This window comes from Eretmochelys imbricata, chromosome 1 (assembly GCF_965152235.1).
Source record: "Eretmochelys imbricata isolate rEreImb1 chromosome 1, rEreImb1.hap1, whole genome shotgun sequence".
Taxonomy (NCBI): domain Eukaryota; kingdom Metazoa; phylum Chordata; order Testudines; family Cheloniidae; genus Eretmochelys; species Eretmochelys imbricata.
In genome coordinates, this window is record NC_135572.1 from 218,556,071 (window position 1) to 218,576,176 (window position 20,106).

Genomic DNA, 20,106 nt, shown 5'->3' on the forward strand with positions numbered 1-20,106 from the left:
AAAAGAGAGGCAGCATGAACTGGAGATGGAGAAGGCAAAGGCTCAGCAGAATATACCAACAAACCCTAGCAATCCTTCTCCAGGTACCACTTCCCATCCCAGAAAGTTCTCCACCTACAAGGCAGGCAACGATACCGAGGCCTTCTTAGCAAACTTTGAAAGGGCCTGCCTTGGGTACAGCATCTCTACAGACCAATACACGGTCGAGCTGAAGCTGCAGCTCAGTGGACCCTTAGCTGAGGTGGCGTCTGAAATGCCTAAGGAACACATGAAGAAGAATGAACTGTTTAAAACCAAGGCGAGAGTCAGAATGGGGCTAACACCCGAGCATTCCTGTCGGCGGCTCAGAGCCCTAAGGTGGAAACCAGATGTGTCATTTACCCAACATGCAAACCACATTGTGACATATCGGGATGCCTGGATATCGGGAGCAAGTGTTAAATCTCCAGAAGATTTGCCCTTCCTAATGCAAATGGAGCAGTTCTTAGAGGGTGTTCCTGAGGAAATAGAAAGATACATCCTAGATGGGAAGCCCAAAACTGTAATCGAGGTGGGGGAGATTGGAGCCAAATGGGTGGAGGTGGCAGAAAAGAAAAAAACTGATCACAGTTGGAGTGGATACCAGAAGGGACAACCTCAGACCACATCCTACTACCGGGGGCAGCCCAAGGCCCCAACTACCCCACAAGGAACCCTCCAGACACCTTATCGTACCTCCACACCCTTCTCCAGCAACCCACCTTGCCCCAGTGACCCGTCAGCTGGACGATGTTTTAAATGTAACGAGCCGGAGCGTGTAAATGCCAACTGCCCCAAGAACCCCAACAGATTACAGTTCTTTGCACCAGAATCACAACAGAGGTCCGCAGGCCCAGATACCTCCCAGATACCCTTAGAGCGGAGGGAAACTGTGAGTGTGGGCAAGAAGAAGGTCACCACATGGAGGGACACCGGAGCACAAGTGTCAGCTATCCATGCTTCCTTAGTGGACCCCAATTTAATCAACCCAGAGATTCAAGTGACGATTCAACCCTTCAAGTCCAACTCTTTCAATTTGCCTACAGCCAAGTTGCTTCTCCAGTACAAAGGCTGGTCAGGAACGTGGACTTTTGCAGTCTATGATGATTATCCCATCCCCATGTTGTTGGGGGAAGACTTGGCCAATCGTGTGAAGCTACCCAAGAGGGTGGGAATGGTCACCCGCAGCCAGGCTAAACAAGCCGTCACGCCTAGCTCTGTTCCGGAAACTTTTACCAGGACCCGGTCAGAGGTGATGGACCCGGACCCCAGGCCAATGTCTGCAACAGCAATAGTGGATCCAGTCCCAGAGACCCAGACAGAGCCAGTCCCAGAACCGGAACCGGCGGAACAATTAGCACCAGACCCATTACCAGCACTGAATCCAGTACTTGCAACCCTGTCAAGGTTCCTTCCCCACTCTGAACTCTAGGGTACAGATGTGGGGACCTGCATGAAAACCTCCTAAGCTTACTTTCACCAGCTTAGGTTAAACCTTCCGCAAGGTACAAATTAATTTATCCTTTGCCCCTGGATTTCCACTGCCAACACCAAACTTTATCTGGGTTCCTGAGAAAACGTAGTTTGGACACGTCTTTCCCCCCAAAATCCTCCCAACCCTTGCACCCCACTTCCTGGGGAAGGTTTGGTAAAAATCCTCACCAATTTGCATAGGTGACCACAGACCCAAACCCTTGGATCTGAGAACAATGAAAAAGCATTCAGTTTTCTTACAAGAAGACTTTTAATAGAAGTAAAGGAATCCCCTCTGTAAAATCAGGATGGTAGATACCTTACAGGGTAATTAGATTCAAAACATAGAGAATCCCTCTAGCCAAAACCTTAAGTTACAAAAAAGACACACAGACAGGAATAATCATTCTATTCAGCACAGTTCTTTTCTCAGCCATTTAAAGAAATCATAATCTAACACATACCTAGCTAGATTACTTACTAAAAGTTCTAAGACTCCATTCCTGTTCTGTCCCCGGCAAAAGCAGCATACAGACAGACACAGACCCTTTGTTTCTCTCCCTCCTCCCAGTTTTTGAAAGTATCTTGTTTCCTCATTGGTCATTTTGGTCAGGTGCCAGCGAGGTTACCTTTAGCTTCTTAACCCTTTACAGGTGAAAGGATTTTTCCTCTGGCCAGGAGGGATTTTAAAGGGGTTTACCCTTCCCTTTATATTTATGACAAACCCCAACACCAGAGGGCCCCACCGAATCTGAACTGGCAGTAGCCGATAGCCCCACAAAAGAGGCTCAGCCGGAGCCTGAACCCTAACATAGTGCACCAGTGGAGAGCAGTTCACAATCAACAGAAACATCCCCATCCCCTACATTGCTTCCAGAGGGACCAAGCATAGGTCCACAATCCAAAGAGGAACTGGTGTCTCCAGCATCAAGGGAACAGTTCCAGACCCAACAGGAAGCAGATGAAAGCCTCCAGAGAGCTTGGACGGAGGAACAGAACAACCCACCGCCTCTCAGCTCTTCTAATTGATCCAGGGTTGTTGTAGAAAGAGGACTTTTATATAAAGAAACTCTTTCTGGTGGACACCAGGAAGACTGGCATCCTCAGAGACAGTTGGTACTTCCAACTAAATACCGCGTCAAGCTCTTCAGCTTAGGTCACGATCATCCTAGTGGCCATGCTGGGGTGAACAGGACCAAAGACCATTTGGGGGGCGGGGTCATTCAACTGGGAGGGAATGGGCAAGGATGTTTCTACCTATGTCCGGTCTTGTGAGGTATGCCAAAAAGTGGGAAAACCCCAAGACTAGGTCAAAGCCCCTCTTCAGCCACTCCCCATCATTGAAGTTCCATTTCAGCAAGTAGCTGTGGATATTCTGGATCGTTTTCTGAAAAAGACACCCAGAGGAAAGCAATACATACTGACTTTCATGGATTTTGCCACCCGATGGCCGGAAGCAGTAGCTCTAAGCAACACCAGGGCTAGAAGTGTGTGCCAGGCACTAGACGACATTTTTGCCCGGGTAGGTTGGCCCTCCAACATCCTCACAGATGCAGGGACTAATTTCCTGGCAGGAACTATGGAAAACCTTTGGGAAGCTCATGGGGTAAATCACTTGGTTGCCACTCCTTACCACCATCAAACAAATGGCATGGTGGAGAAGTTTAATGGAACTTTGGGGGCCATGATACGTAAATTCGTAAATGAGCACTCCAATGATTGGGACCGAGTGTTGCAGCAGTTGCTCTTTGCCTACAGAGCTGTACCACATCCCAGTTTAGGGCTTTCACCATTTGAACTTGTATATGGCCGTGAGGTTAAGGGGCCATTACAAGCAGCAATGGGAGGGATTTCCACCTTCTCCAGGAACTAACATTCTGGACTTTGTAACCAACCTACAAAACACCCTCTGAACCTCTCTAGTCCTTGCTAAAGAAAACGTACAGGATGCTCAAAAAGAGGAAAAAGCCTGGTATGATAAACATGCCAGAGAGCGTTCCTTCCAAGTAGGGGACCAGGTCAAGGTCTTAAAGGCACTCCAGACACATAAAATGGAAGCGTCGTGGGAAGGGCCATTCATGGTCCAATAGTGCCTGGGAGCTGTTAATTATCTCATAGCATTCCCCACCTCCGACCGAAAGCCTAAGGTATACCATATTAATTCTCTAAAGCCCTTTTATTTCAGAGAATTAAAGGTTTGTCAGTTTACAGCCCAGGGAGGAGATGATGCTGAGTGCCCTGAAGGTGTCTACTATGAAGGGAAAAGTGCTGGTGGTGTGGAAGAGGTGAACCTCTCCATTACCCTTGGGCGTATGCAGCGACAGCAGATCCAGGAGCCGTGCACTAGCTACGTGCCGATGTTCTCAGCCACCCCAGGGCTGACTGAACGGGCACACCACTTCACTGACACAGGTAATGCTCACCCCATTAAAGACCAACCTTACCGGGTGTCTCCTCAAGTTAAAACTGCTATAGAACAGGAGATCCAGGATATGTTACAGACGGGTGTAATCCGCCCCTCTGGCAGTGCATGGGCATCTCCAGTGGTTCTAGTTCCCAAACCAGATGGGGAGATACGTTTCTGTGTGGACTACCGTAAGCTAAATACTGTAAGTCTCCCCGAGAACTATCCAATGTCCTGCACAGATGAACTATTAGAGAAACTGGGATGGGCCCAGTTCATCTCTACCTTGGACTTAACCAAGGGGTACTGGCAGGTACCGCTAGATGAATCCGCCAAGGAAAGGTCAGCCTTCACCACACATATCAGGCTGTATGAATTTAATGTACTCCCTTTTGGGCTGCGGAATGCACCCGCCACCTTCCAAAGACTTGTCGATGGTCTCCTAGCGGGATTAAGAGAATATGCAGTCACCTACCTTGACAATGTGGCCATATTTTCGGATTCCTGAGCAGAACTCCTGTAACATCTACAAAAAGTCTTCGAGCGCGTAAGGGAGGCAGGACTAACTGTTAAGGCTAAGAAGTGTCAAATAAGCCTAAACCGAGTGCCTTACCTTGGATACCAGGTGGGTAAAGGAACTATCAACCCCCTACAGGCCAAAGTGGATGCTATCCAAAAGTGGCCTGTCCCAAAGTCAAAGAAACAGGTTCAATCCTTCTTAGGCTTGGCCGGTTATAACAGACGATTTGTACTGCAATACAGCCAAATCGCCGCCCCACTGACAGACCTAACCAAAAAGAAACAGCCAAATGCCGTTCTTGGACCGAAGAGTGTCAGAAGGCCTTTAACCAGCTTAAAGCGACACTCATGTCTGACCCTGTACTAAGTGCCCCAGACTTTGACAAACCGTTCCTAGTAACCACAGATGCGTCCGAGCGTGGTGTGGGAGCAGTTTTAATGCAGGAAGGACCGGATGAAGAATTCCACCCTGTAGTGTTTCTCAGCAAGAAGCAGTCTGAGAGGGAAAGCAACTGGTCAGTCAGTGAAAAAGAATATTATGCCATTGTCTATGCCCTGGAAAAGTTACACCCATATGTTTGGGGATGGCATTTCCACCTGCAAACCCACCATGCTGCACTGAAGTGGCTTCACACCATCAAAGAAAAAAACAAAAAAAATTCTTCGGTGGAGTTTAGCTCTCCAAGATTTTGATTTCGACATCCAACACATCTCAGGAGCTTCTAACAAAGTGGCTGATGCACTCTGTGAAAGTTTCCCAGAATCAACTGGTTAAAATCGTCCCTGAGATGTGGAAAATATTGTTAGTCCTAAAATACTTGGTAGTATATTTAGAGGTGCATGTGTCTTATTAACAGTTTTTTCCCTAGAGCTCCAGGAAGAAATCCCAGCCAGCGTTTCACCCTATCTGTGATTTGGGGGGGCTTGTCATCAATAGAAAGGGAAAGGTAAACACCTTTAAAATCCCTCCTGGCCAGAGGAAAAATCCTCTCACCTGTAAAGGGTTAAGAAGCTAAAGGTAACCTCGCTGGCACCTGACCAAAATGACCAATGAGGAGACAAGATACTTTCAAAAACTGGGAGGAGGGAGAAAAACAAAGGGTCTGGGTCTGTCTGTGTGATGCTTTTGCCAGGGACAGAACAGGAATGGAGTCTTAGAACTTAGTAAGTAATCTAGCTAGGTATGTGTTAGATTATGATTTCTTTAAATGGCTCAGAAAATAGCTGTGCTGAATAGAATGATTATTCCTGTCTGTGTGTCTTTTTTGTAACTTAAGGTTTTGCCTGGAGGGATTCTCTATGTTTTGAATCTAATTACCTTGTAAGGTATTCACCATCCTGATTTTACAGAGGTAATTCTTTTTTACTTCTATTAAAAGTCTTCTTGTAAGGAAACTGAAAGCTTTTTCATTGTTCTAAGATCCAAAGGTTTGGGTCTGTGGTCACCTATGCAAATTGGTGAGGATTTTTACCAAACCTTCCCCAGGAAGTGAGGTGCAAGGGTTGGGAGGATTTTGGGGGGAAAGACGTGTCCAAACTACGTTTTCTCAGGAACCCAGATAAAGTTTGGCGGTGGCAGTGGAAGTCCAAGGGTAAAATAGTTTGTACCTTGGGGAAGTTTTAACCTAAGCTGGTAAAAATAAGCTTAGGAGGTTTTCATGCAGGTCCCCACATCTGTACCCTAGAGTTCAGAGTGGGGAAGGAACCTTGACACAAGCCCAGAGCTTCGGCTGCAGCGACAAGAACAGGCCCAGCAGGGAATGGGGGTGAGGCTGCCAGGCTCCCACCTTTGGCTCCTCCCATTATGCAAAGGAGCTCCTCTCTGCACTTGTGCATTTCAGGTATAGAAACAGTGGAAATAAGGATGGTGCAGCTCAGTCAGTTACATCTCAGCTGAGACACTGAAGCTGCAGAGCTCACTGCACACGGGAAACCCAGAATGAAACCCCTCTGGCTCCTATCCGAGCTCCAGCAGCCACAGGAAGGGTCACATCTGCTGCTCCCCTGGGGAGACACTGGGCTTCTATACACAGGCACCTACCAGCACAGACCTGCTAATGGGGCTTCGACCCACCCCACCCTTACTCCATGACAGCTGCCTGACCTGCCCAGAGGATGGCACATCCTTCTCATCCCCAGTCTACCCAGGGGAGCTCAGGGAGAGACTGGTCAGCTCCACACAGACCTCAGTGCAGGGCACCCTCCAGCTCTGAGTCTCCAGGAATGTCACACACTTTGGATTCAGTCCCTTCTCCCTCACAGGGAGTTTCCTACAGGGGCAGGTTGGCAGAGTTCTTACCTGAGCAGATCACTCCGGTATCAAAAGAATGAGGGCACTGGAATGCACCCCATCCTATATGACTGCAGTTCCAGAGAGCTGACTCGTCACCATCACAATCAGGTACAATCAGCCAAATTGTTCCAGATCCTTCTCCAAAATGAGCATTACCAAGGGCACTGACAGCAGATCCACATCCCAGCTGCTTACAAACCACCTCAGCGTCTTCCATGTCCCAGGCATTATCACACACCGTCCCCCACCGATCCTGGTGTTTAACCTCCACTCTCCCGGCACAGGGGCTGCTTCCATTCACCAGCCTCAGCTCATCAGCACCTTCAAAGAGACACAGAGCAGAGTTGCAGACAGAGCAGAGCCCATCCCCTCTGGCTTGGACAGTATCACACAAGGGCCCTGGGTTTTACTCCCTGATCCCCCAGTCAGGCTTGTCACTGGGGAGGCAGCATGAGGTATCTCCTCCCCTCTGAGTTCTCTGGGCTGGTGAATGCTGAGCACCGTCACTGCTGTGTGATTCACCACCCTCCCTCACCACCCAATCTCCCCATTCCTTTGACCCTTCTCCCCCACCACTCACCTGAAAACATGTTCCCCCACCCAAACTCTCCCTGGCACCAGCTCCTCCAACCATCTCCAACAACCTCTCCTGCCTGGAAAGGAGTGTGGTGTATTGAAAACTGTTAAAATGCCAACCTGCTGCCACTTTAAGAGGAAGGGACTTCCTGGTCCTGTTTGCAGGCTAGGGACGGAGTGCTTTCTAAGGAAGTGGCAACCTTCCAGAAAGAGTATTTCATATATTTATCTAACTTCTCTGTGTTTCTGCTGTGAACATAACATGGAGAGCCAGACATATCCCACTATCCTGCTCTCCCTCCCCTCACACTTGCTGCTGCTCTGCCCATTCAGTGCCACCCCAGCACACACACATAGAGCCCACCTGCCACTCAATGCTACTTGCCTTCCTCCTCTGTCTGAGTCACTGTTCCTCCCAGACCCCTCCCATTCTACCTGCTTCAAATTTTTAAATGTTTTCTCAGAAGGAATTAGAGAAAATGTTTTTCCCCAGCTGCATTTACCTGCTGGTTACAAAGTGTAAGTGCAGATTCATCTGTGATGACTATTTTATACCCAGTTTTTATAAAGCACATTCTCTTTCCAGGAACAGGGGCTGTAACTCCATCCTGGGGGGCAGGGGACATCAGAACCCTCAGAGCAGAGAGCTCCTGCTAGCTGCAGTTACAGCTGTATAGTGATGGGAAGCTGTGGGGAGGGGGGCACTGTTCCATACAATCTCATGGTGAAAACAAACCCCTTCCCCAGAGCACAGTGACTATTATGGGAAGTCCAGGAGCTCTGGACCCACCTCCACATCCCTCTTGTTCAGTGGTCTCAAATTTGTGTACTAGTGACCCCTTGTTGAAGGGATTCATTCTGCAACACTGAGTCACATTAAGAAACTTGGTGTCTCCTCTGACCCTTCCCCGCTCTGTAGGAACCCATGTGTCCGGCTTGGAACAAAAGAGTTGACTTTGATCGTTTTAATTTATGTAAAGGTTTTTTCTGTCTGGTGAATTTTACTTCCACTTTCTCTCTCCACCCTCAATCACACAGGTAGGTATCGTTCCCATTTTACAGAAAGGGAACCTGAGGCAGTGAGAAATGAAATGAGATGCCCCAAGGTCACACACTCAATCTGTGGCAGAGACAAGAACAGACACTAATCGCCGGATTCCCAGTGCAGGGTTTTCACCATAGAACCATCTGTAAGTTACACAGAGGACAGTATCACACAAGGTTGTGCACTCATGTATTCCATGGTGTCCTCGCCACAGCAGTGACTGGGGGTTTATTGTTATGATTTCCTCTAAGTGCCATTCCCAGAAGGGCATATCCACTGCAGCATGTTTGCTCTCTGGTTTCAGCAGCCACCATCATGTTACACCTGCCTCTTGCTCTTTGTGGCCCAAACCAGCAAAGGCCATTAGTCACGGGGCAACAATTTCACAAAACCGTTTCTCTTCGGCTGCAATTTTTTTTTGTTTTGTTTTTCTAAAGTTTTAACAATCAAAGATGAAACCATTAACCTGCTGAAGTGTCGGTTTCACCACTGTGAGACATTTGGTGGAACCAGAATCCAGCCCGTTTGTAGGTGTCCATTTGTAGATTTGTAAAGTGCCCCATTATTGAGGAAGGGTGGCAGGGAGTTCAGCAGCCATTCTAAGCTGCATTTAAATCCAGCTGATAAACATTCTCATGGACTGTTGGGTTATGAGCTTTCAACTGGAAACAAGTGTGAAGGGGACATTCCTGTTCCACATGGAGTCAAATTTAAAGACAAGAAAAGGAAGGCTGAAACCAGCCTCTCTTATTACTCTGAGCAGACTCTTGACCAGTGGAGTCCACGGCTGCCTTCTCTTCCTGCAGGGTACGAGTTCCACCCATTGTAGGTAATGGGAATCACTCCACACTGCAGAGAGAATAGGGCCCCATGGTTTCACATGGTGTGTGCCATGGAGATTTGGTTACCCAGGAATCCCAGTGGAATTCTCTGTGTTTTCATTCTGATAAAGGTCAGTTTTGTCATGAGATCAAACTCAGCATCTTCTGTGTAACTTTCTTGGGAAGTTCAGGTACAAACCCCCACTTCAGAAAATGTCCTTGCTCTGGAATCGTCAGCACCTACCCTCCAAGGCACAGAGACGTTGCAGAGCTATCTGTGATCTCTACATACCAGCTGTGGTACCGCAGTTTGTCTCTAGCTAAATATTTGAGGTTTCTAAAATCTGACTTTCATCTTTAGCTTCACCTGTTCACACTGCAGCTACAGAACAGCAGCGTCTCAGACTGCAGCAACTCACAGAAACAGGCTGCTACTGAACAGTTCAGTGTCCTGACAAGTGCATCATTCAAACCCTGCTGAAGTTGGCCTGGCACGTTGGACGCACACAGGACAGCAGTGTTATTTTAAATGGCATGGAGTGTATATCTAGAATTATTCACAGGTTCCATACACAGGCACAGAGCTGGATGGGCGATGAGGCTGGAAATCATAATATAGAAGCCCACTCTGCTTTTCTTCTGATTAGTTATCAGGAATTTCTCAGCACTGAAGCCATTAGTTCACTAAAAGCAACTCTGGGCTCACAGTGCTACAAGACTGGGGTATTTTATAAAGCACACAGACTGTGACAGGGTGAAATCTATGATTATTGCAAATATATAAACCTCCTCTCTCAGAATAACCAATGGGAGATAATCAGAAACACAAATTTACTTTAACCCCAAATGCCTGCTTTCCATTTGCTTCACTGACTTCTGGAATAAAACACTATTTCTAGTGGATTAAAACCTTCTTCCTACTTCTCATCTGCCCAGCTCATCCAGTGAAATAAAGCAGGCACTTACCCGTGGTGTCCTGAAGAAAGAGGAGAAGCCAAAGCAGCTGAGCGGAGAGATGTCCCTTCATTGCCAGACGAACCTGCCGTCCCCTCCTGACACTGCACAGCCAGCACGGAAACACTCTGCCAGGGCTCCTCTGTCTGACAAGTGACAACAAAGCAGTGGAAGGGAAATATGTAGATGCAGATGCTGGCATCAGCTGCCAGAAGGAACCAATAGAAACAATAATCACCTTTTTAGACATTATCAGAGAGTTTATCTAAATTTTTATGCTGCTAAAACATCCAATACAATTCTAAAACTCCAGCTGTTACCATATATGAGTGACGAGTCCGCTTCTGATGTCATCTTTGCTTCAGTCTCGGATAATCATGTAACCGCCCTCCTTGGTGCAGGGCAGAACTGTGTGAAAAATGATTCTGTCTGATTAGTCAAATAACTCTAGAGCCTAGAATGCTGCTAATTTGACAAACTAATTATGAAAACAAATGTGGAAAAAAAGAAACCTCTAAAATTGAACCCCACAGAGCTGTGTGTGTGTCCAATTGTAGCTAGGCCACTAAAACCACAGTTGGGATGTTACCACTGGGGTCAGCTGTATCCAAAGAAGAAAGGACCAATCCCTGCTCCCTTTGTGGAATCCAGACTTCTCAGGGCTTCCTGAATGGCAGTGGTATATTAGTGGTAGGAGTGTGTCATGGAACTTCCTTATTCAGAGGTAACCATCAGTGGCAGCAGAGTCTCAGAGGGCTTCCTGTTCACCGTGTCAGAGCTTGTTCTTAACACTGACTGACTAGGTTCTGAGTAAAAAGAAAAGGAGTACTTGTGGCACCTTAGAGACTAACCAATTTATTTGAGCATGAGCTTTCGTGAGCTACAGCTCAGTGACCATCTCGCATACCGTAGAGTAGATAGCAACCCACTCCAGGACTCTCTGCCCAGGCCAGTGCTAGGACTGCCCTGTGTGGTAACTCCAGGCAGCACAGGCTGCATTAGTCAGTCTGGGAGCAAGAGAGAATAGCAGGGTCCTGGCCATTTCCATCCGTCTGAATAGAGAATCTCCACAATAGTCCGTGCAGCTGAAACCCGTCTCTTCTCTACAGTGAAGAGCAGCACATTGGCCGTAAGACACAAGCTTTCCAGAAGACAGCAGCAAGTTAACCAGGAAAACAACATAGCCGACATCAAGTGGAAAAGCAGCTGGGAGAGGGGGCAATCAAAGGTAAAATCCAGCTTGAAGGAGCCGTGTGTAGGTGTGTGTTAGAACAGGCCTAACATTCATTTAGAATGGAATTTGAAATCAGCACATTGCAGCAATTGTGGTACCAAACAGAAAGGTGTCATAGAATCATAGAATATCAGGGTTGGAAGGGACCTCAGGAGGTCATCTAGTCCAACCCCCTGCTCAAAGCAGGACCAATCCCCAATTAAATCATCCCAGCCAGGGCTTTGTCAAGCCAGACCTTAGAAACTTCTAAGGAAGGAGATTCTACCACCTCCCTAGGTAACGCATTCCAGTGTTTCACCACCCTCCTAGTGAAAAAGTTTTTCCTAATATCCAACCTAAACCTCTCCCACTGCAACTTGAGACCATTACTCCTTGTTCTGTCATCAGCTACCACTGAGAATAGTCTAGAACCATCCTCTCTGGAACCACCTCGCAGGTAGTTGAAAGCAGCTGTCAAAACCCCCTCATTCTTCTCTTCTGCAGACTAAACAATCCCAGTTCCCTCAGCCTCTCCTCATAAGTCATGTGTTCCAGTCCCCTCATCATTTTTGTTGCCCTCCGCTGGACTCTCTCCAATTTATCCACATCCTTCTTGTAGTGTGGGGCCCAAAACTGGACACAGTACTCCAGTTGAGGCCTCACCAATGTCGAATAGCGGGGGACGATCACGTCCCTCGATCTGCTCGCTATGCCCCTACTTATACATCCCAAAATGCCATTGGCCTTCTTGGCAACAAGGGCACACTGTTGATTCATATCCAGCTTCTCGTCCACTGTCACCCCTAAGTCCTTTTCCGCAGAACTGCTGCCTAGCCATTTGGTCCCTAGGCTGTAGCTGTGCATTGGGTTCTTCCGTCCTAAGTGCAGGACCCTGCACTTATCCTTATTGAACCTCATCAGATTTCTTTTGGCCCAATCCTCCTATTTGTCTCGGTCCCTCTGTATCCTATCCCTACCCTCCAGCGTATCTACCACTCCTCCCAGTTTAGTATCATCCGCAAATTTGCTGAGAGTGCAATCCACACCATCCTCCAGATCACTTATGAAGATATTGAACAAAACCGGCCCCAGGACCAACCCCTGGGGCACTCCACTTGACACCGGCTGCCAACTAGACATGGAGCCATTGATCACTACCCGTTGAGCCCGACAATCTAGCTAACTTTCTACCCACCTTATAGTGCCTTCATCCAGCCCATACTTCTTTAACTTGCTGACAAGAATACTGTGGGAGACCGTGTCAAAAGCTTTGCTAAAGTCAAGAAACAATACATCCACTGCTTTCCCTTCATCCACAGAACCAGTAACCTCATCATAGAAGGTGATTAGATTAGTCAGCCATGACTTCCCTTGGTGAATCCATGCAGACTGTTCCTGATCACTTTCCTCTCATGTAAGTGCTTCAGGATTCATTCTTTGAGGACCTGCTCCATGATTTTTCCAGGGACTGAGGTGAGGCTGACTGGCCTGTAGTTCCCAGGATCCTCCTTCTTCCCTTTTTTAAAGATTGGCACTACATTAGCCTTTTTCCAGTCATCTGGGACTTCCCCCATTCGCCACGAGTTTTCAAAGATAATGGCCAATGGCTCTGCAATCACAGCCGCCAATTCCTTTAGCACTCTCAGATGTAACTCGTCCGGCCCCATGGACTTGTGCACGTCCAGCTTTTCTAAATAGTCCCTAACCACCTCTTTCTCCACAGAAGGAACCAATAGAAAATATAATCCTTGTGCTGCTCAGTGCAGTAGTCTGGGGGCTGACCTTGTTTGTGAAGACAGAGGCAAAAAAAGCATTGAGTACATTAGCTTTTTCCACATCCTCTGTCACGAGTTTGCCTCCCTCATTCAGTAAGGGGCCCACAATTTCCTTGACTTTCTTCTTGTTGCTAACATACCTTTCTTGTCCTTGTAGGAAACAGCTCTAACGCAGGCATCTCTGGCACTTTGCCACCCCTACCTCATGAAGGCCAAACTGCCACAGTGTGAGCTCCTTGGCAACGAACAACAAGGTGTTTCCCCAGACAGACGCCATCTTGGTGAGTGGCGAGAACTCAGAATCAGCACAGGAAGTTCTCTCTCATCTGTCCAGAGAGCGGCAAAGACCAGGAACCATGCGGCAGCTACCCCAGCTCTGCCTTAACTACAATCCTTGTCAGCGGCTCACCATGCCAGGGCCAGGACAGCACAGTGCAGCCCCTGACCCTGAATAACCAGAACACAGGTCAGAGAATTGAAGAACTGACTGATAATGGAAGAAGGTGCTGGCAACGTTACCGGGAGGGGGGGTGAGCTCTCCTTAACACAGATGACTGGTTTTTCTGCCCCAGGAGGTGGACAAGTGGGGCAGGCTGCCAATCAAAGGCTCAAATTCACTAGGTGTTTGGAGCTTTTCATGTTATCTGGAGACTGGGCCCCACCTCATCAAAATCCCATCACCAGGGGCAGTTTGCCAGAGCTGGCAGCGCTGTGACAGCTGCTCCAAGGCCGTCCCCTTCAGAACAGGTGTCATAGAATCATAGAATATCAGGGTCGGAAGGGACCTCAGGAGGTCATCTAGTCCAACCCCCTGCTCAAAGCAGGACCAATCCCCAACTAAATCATCCCAGCCAGGGCTTTGTCAAGCCTGACCTTAAAAACTAAGGAAGGAGATGCCACCACCTCCCTAGGTAACGCATTCCAGTGTTTCACCATCCTCTTAGTGAAAAACTTTTTCCTAATATCCAACCTCAGCCTCCCCCACTGCAACTTGAGACCATTACTCCTTGTTCTGTGATCTGCTAACACTGAGAACAGTCTAGATCCATCCTCTTTGGAACCGCCTTTCAGGTAGTTGAAAGCAGCTATCAAATCCCCCCTCATTCTTCTCTTCCGCAGACTAAACAAGCCCAGTTCCCTCCGCCTCTCCTCATAAGTCATGTGTTCCAGTCCCCTCATCATTTTTGTTGCCCTCCGCTGGACATTTTCCAATTTTTCCACATCCTTCTTGTAGTGTGGGGCCCAAAACTGGACACAGTACTCCAGATGAGGCCTCACCAATGTCAAATAGAGGGGAACAATCACATCCCTCAATCTGCTGGCAATGCCCCTACTTATACATCCCAAAATGCCATTGGCCTTCTTGGCAAGAAGGACACACTGTTGACTCATATCCAGCTTCTCATCCACTGTAACCCCAGGTCCTTTTCTGCAGAACTGTTGCCTAACCATTCGGTCCCTAGTCTGCAGCAGTGCATGGGATTCTTCCGTCCTAAGTGCAGGACTCTGCACTTCTCCTTGTTGAACCTCATCAGATTTCTTTTGGCCCAATCCTCTAATTTGTCTAGGGCCCTCTGTATCCTATCCCTACCCTCCAGCGTATCTACCTCTCCTCCCAGTTTAGTGTCATCTGCAAACTTGCTGAGGGTGCAATCCACACTATTCTCCAGATCATTTATGAAGATATTGAAGAAAACCAGCCCCAGGACAGATCCTTGGGGCACTCCACTTGATTCCAGCTGCCAACTAGACATGGAGCCATTGATCACTACCCATTGAGCCCGACAATCTAGCCAGCTTTCTATCCACCTTATAGTCCATTCAACCAGCCCATACTTCTTTAACTTGCTGGCAAGAATACTGTGGGAGACCGTGTCAAAAGCTTTGCTAAAGTCAAGGAACAACACGTCCACTGCTTTCCCCTCATCCACAGAGCCAGTTATCTCGTCATAGAAGGCAATTACGTTAGTTAGGCATGACTTGCCCTTGGTGAATCCATGCTGACTGTTCCTGATCACTTTCCTCTCCTCTAAGTGCTTCAGAATTGATTCCTTGAGGACCTGCTCCATGATTTTTCCAGGGACTGAGGTGAGGCTGACTGGCCTGTAGTTCCCCGGATCCTCCTTCTTCCCTTTTTTTAAAGATGAGCACTACATTAGTCTTTTCCCAGTCTCCCGGGACTTCCCCCCATCGCCATGAGTTTTCAAAGATAATGGCCAATGGCTCTGCAGTCACATCCGCCAACTCCTTTAGCACTCTCAGATGCAGCGCATCTGGCCCCATGGACTTGTGCTCATCCAGCTTTTCTAAATAGTCCCGAACCACTTCTTTCTCCACAGAGGGCTGGTCACCTCCTCCCCATGCTGTGCTGCCCAGTGCAGTAGTCTGGGAGCTGACCTTGTTTGTGAAGACAGAGACAAAAAAAGCATTGAGTACATTAGCTTTTTCCACATCCTCTGTCACGAGGTTGCTTCCCTCATTCAGTAAGGGGCCCACAATTTCCTTGACTTCCTTCTTGTTGCTAACATACCTGAAGAAACCCTTCTTGTTCTTCTTAACATCTCTTGCTGCAACTCCAGGTGTGATTTGGCCTTCCTGATTTCACTCCTGGATGCAGCTCTCTGCTCAAAGCCTGGGGTCTGAAATGGGGCCAGCAGAGCTCCCTACCCGAGGGAAGCTGGGGCAGAAGCCCGAGGAGTGGGGAAGGCGAGCCTGTGGCTGGGAGATGAGAGGATGGGATCAGAAGTCTGGACATGAGGGGTAGCTGTGGAGACCTCAGAAAGAGCCATGTGGGCTAGTGAGGTCCTGCCCCTGTGTAGCTGGGAGGGGCTTGATGAAGCAGGTGGGAGAGCTCTGCTGTGAAGGTGAAGAAGGGGATACATTTCAGTGGCATAACTGACCCAAGGCAGGGGTCCTTAACCACCCAGTCTTGGGTGTGAGCACTTATGGAACTGAAAGAGGGGAAACTGAGGCAGGATGGCCACATTTCCATACCATGGGGGCCTGTGCCATACTGCACCCTGTGGTACTACTGATCTGGGGTTAGAAGTTGGGAGAGAAGTCCTGAAACCTCCTAAATCCCAGTGCCAGAAAGCACAGAATATCCATAGGGTCCTGCTACTTGGCTTTCATGACTTATACTGAGTTTAGGGTATGACTTAAACCAGGAAGTGTCTTGGCTTTGCCCCACATGGAGAATGCATGTGTGTATGTTGGGGGTGGGGGAGTAATAAAAATTGTGCTTCTGTCCCTGTGACTAGGTGCTGTAACCATTTCCTGTTGTTAGAATTTCCTATTTACTCCTTTACAGTGATATATTTTACTACTTGCCTTGATTTGCTCCCCCGCAGAAAGAGAAGAACCTTTCCTGAAAGCCCTGTTAGTCTCAGTTTATTTCACAGTATGGAAAACACCAAAGGGATCAGTATGGAGTCCCGAAGAGAGACAGGCACAGTGTGGGGTCCGTGCTGTTCCCCCAGCCTGGCCAAGCAGAGAGGAAGGCAGGGAAACTCCTCCCATTTGAAGGTGCAGACCACAGAAAGGAGAACTGGACCATCTCCCCAACACTCACAGCACAGGAGGGCCAGGGAGCAGGAGGCTGAGGGAATGCAGCAGCACCACCTTCATTGTGACCCCTGAGACGTTCCTATGCTTGACTCCTCGTTTTTGGTCTCTGCTGCTCATGGGGGAGTAACTGAGGCTGGAGGGGGCAGATCCTCTCCCTGTGTCACCATCACCCTGTAATCCTTCAGTGATTTCACTGCACAAGAAACTCCCACCAGGTGCAGGACTCAGTAAAAGAGCCGCACTGGAACTTCTGAGTCCATTTCTTATTTGGTAGTTCCAAACTCCTGGCCAGGAATCTGGAGGGCCATGGTCTCCAGGACATTGCAGCACTCTGGTGGGAGTCAGTTCCAGTTCTCTCTCAATCATGGTGTAGTGTGGGGAGGGGACACATGGTGCCAGTAGCTCTCAGTTTGGCTCAGGCCTGGCTGTGTTGTGCTCCCCAGCCCAGCTGGGAGGCTGAAGCAGCAGGATCTTTGCTGATGGGCTGGAACTATCAGCCTCAGTACAGTACAGGAGAACATGGTCATGATCCTGTCCTCCCGCTCCGGGAACAGGGATCACCACTAGAGGGCTATGTAGGAAAGCAGCCTCAGTGGCTTCCCGGGGCACACACTCCCGTTGGTGCACTGCCTCTGCTCCTAAAGCCCAGAACAGGCTGACCCGGCTCTGAGTTGAGCACTCAGTATCACTGTGAGGCAAACCCACAGCCAGACCAAGGCTTCTCACTCAGCTGCACTGACTCACCGCAGGCCATTTAGTGCAGAGCAGGTCCACTGCTCTATCTGGGTATTTATCTTTCCCCCACTGATCCCTCCACACTTGAGAATAGGGTTGCTCTCAAGACCAGGGAGGCTGACAGTTTGCGGAGGTGTGGGGAGTCTCTCCGGTGCATTTCCCTATAGGAGAGGGCACTGGTGCTCAACCAAATTGATCCTGTCCATGCTCTGGAACAGGCTCAACATCCTGACCCCGTCCCGGGCACCCTGGCTGGTCTACAGAATAAAATATTGGAGTTCTTCTGGCCTGGGTTGTGCTGGGTCTCTCCAGTTATCCTGAGCCTCTCCCCAGATGAGGGAAGACAGGGTCTGCTCTTCCTCCGCAGTCAGGTCCATTTCTTCCACCTCCAGGCCCTGCACAGGCTCCTTTCTGGTGCAGGTAGTCTGGCATAGAGCATGCTAGCGCATGCCTTTGTCTGACCCCTCCGAGATCTCCCATACAATTGAAAGCTCTTCTATCTCCACGTAAGGGTTCTCCCGCGAGACCTCTGTGAGTTGCTGGTCTTTTACCAGGACCTCCTCAGGACCTAGAAACTATTCTTTGCGACCAGGTCCGTGGCTGCCGCTACTACAAAATCACTACCTAGGTGTGCAGGTGGCAGAGTCCCCCTCGGTACACCAGAGGCTGGTCCCAGCTGGTGCAACCAGGATCCCCTGGATTATGACCAGATGGACTGGGTGCACCCCTGTGGTGCTCAACCGGCGCATGGGGTTCTCCACTGCACACAGTTCTTGTTGCATCCTCCAGGAGGTGAGGGCAGCCCTACCACCCACCTCTTGAGTTTTCCTTGAGTGGGTCCTGTCGCAGGCTTCTCCATGTCTGCCCCTCACCCATGGCCCTTCAGACCTTACCACTGGCCACCTGCCCCATAAGTATCCCAGGCCACCCTCTATGTACCATGTTAGATGGCTGTGAGATATGCAACTAATCTGTCTCTGAACAGCACGCAGAAAACAACTATGCACTCATGCTCCTCACCCTTCATTTCCTTACCCTTGTGTCCTGCCTTGACACCAAGTGGTGGGTGTGATGGGTTCCCCCTGGGGTTCCACCTGGAACTGGGGTATCACTGAGCCCTCTGACCACCAGCCTGGGCACCCTCTCACACTGTACTTCCATGACAAGGTGCAAAGCCTTCCAGCCTTCACTTTTATGAGCATACATACAGGTAGAGACACACTCAGCTACAGTTACATGCAGGCTCTGTGACCAGCCCCTGCATAGGAAGGCTACAGCTAAGGCTACTTCAAGCTCCTCATGCACGCACCCTCTCTGGAGTGTAAACCCAAAATTATGCCTTCTTACCCTGCACTGGGAACTGTACAGGGTAAGCTCATAAAATTTGCCCCCTCCATCAATGTGGAGAGCAATATGCAACAGCCTTTGCCCCTGGGTTATGATTCCCACACACTTCACTCCAACTCACTGGTTTCAATAATGCAAAAATAAATTTATTAACAACAAAAGATAGACTTTAAGTGATTATAAGTGATAGCAAACAGATCAAAGCATAATACCTAGCAAATAAACAAAAAACGCAGACTAACCTTAATATACTAAATAGATTGGATATGAATAGTAGATTCCCACCCTAAGAGATTATACAATCAGGCTGCAGTTTCTTAATGGGCAAGCTGCACTTGCTTTACAGCTTGGAATCCCAGGTGTTTCATTCACAGGGTAAAAATCCCTTTAGCCTGGGTCCAGCACTTCCCACAGTTCAGCCTTTGTTCTTCAGGTGTTACCAGGAATATTCTTGTGTGGGGGATGAAGAACACCAGATGATGTCACTCCCTGCCTTATGTAGCTTTTGTATATGGCAGGATCCCTTGGTTCCCAAAGCTTGGTTCCCAGACGAGTCTTGGAAAAATAATGATATCCCGAGATGGAGTCAAGAGACTTGTGGTCTCATCACATGTCCTCCTAGAGTCATAGCAGCCATTACTTACAGGCTGTCTTTGGCACTCACAGGAAGACTCACGGGTTGGGGGATAAGCTTCTCCTAAGACTTACTGTTTTTTCCTAATGGCCCATCCCATGATCCTTCCCACCCACTACCTAGACTGAAAGCATCTTGTCCAGTGGGCGTTATTAAGGTGTAACTACTTTTGAAATACAGATACATAGTCCATATTCATAACTTTAGATACAAAAATGATACATGCATACAAATAGGATAATCATATTAGCAAATCATAACTTTTCCAATGACATCTCACATCACCTGTTTTGCATAAACAATCATAATCTCCTAGCAAAATCACTGCAAAAAATATGGGGTGCAGTGTCACAGTGGGACCTCCTATCACCCAAGGAGGGTGGGGAACCCTGGTGGGTCAGTCTGTATTTCACCCTGGTCCCACGGCCTGGTGGGTATATTAGTTGGTGGCTCCTTCAAGGAGCCATGAACGCAGGCGTGTACCTGGCACGGTTTACAACTACCCCCAAAACCTGCTTGTTTTCCAGTGAGGGAGACCCTGATGAACATTTATACTGAGTGCACCAGTTCACAGCCCCTCTTCTGGCTCCTCCAGAACCTCCTCTTCTGATTCTGGCTGAACTTTCCCCCACACTTCGTGATTTATGCACCCCATCCTTGGCCCAACAAAGTCATCAGACCTCCTTGTCAATCTCCGCCTGGCACTGGCCAAGGTGGCCATTCACCAAAAAG

General features: G+C 48.6%; 1 protein-coding gene across 1 annotated transcript in view; it reads right to left on the reverse strand.

The window, feature by feature from the left end:
* Positions 1-13,368, reverse strand: part of LOC144268632 (scavenger receptor cysteine-rich type 1 protein M130-like) — a 62,797-nt gene extending 49,429 nt beyond the window's left edge. The window contains exons 1-3 of the mRNA XM_077823748.1: positions 13,294-13,368; positions 10,116-10,308; positions 6,714-7,028 (exon numbers count right to left, since the gene is read on the reverse strand). Of these exons, the coding sequence (XP_077679874.1) occupies positions 6,714-7,028; positions 10,116-10,308; positions 13,294-13,368 (583 nt within the window). The remainder of the gene's footprint in view (positions 1-6,713; positions 7,029-10,115; positions 10,309-13,293) is intronic.
* Between the last annotated feature and the right edge of the window lie 6,738 nt (positions 13,369-20,106).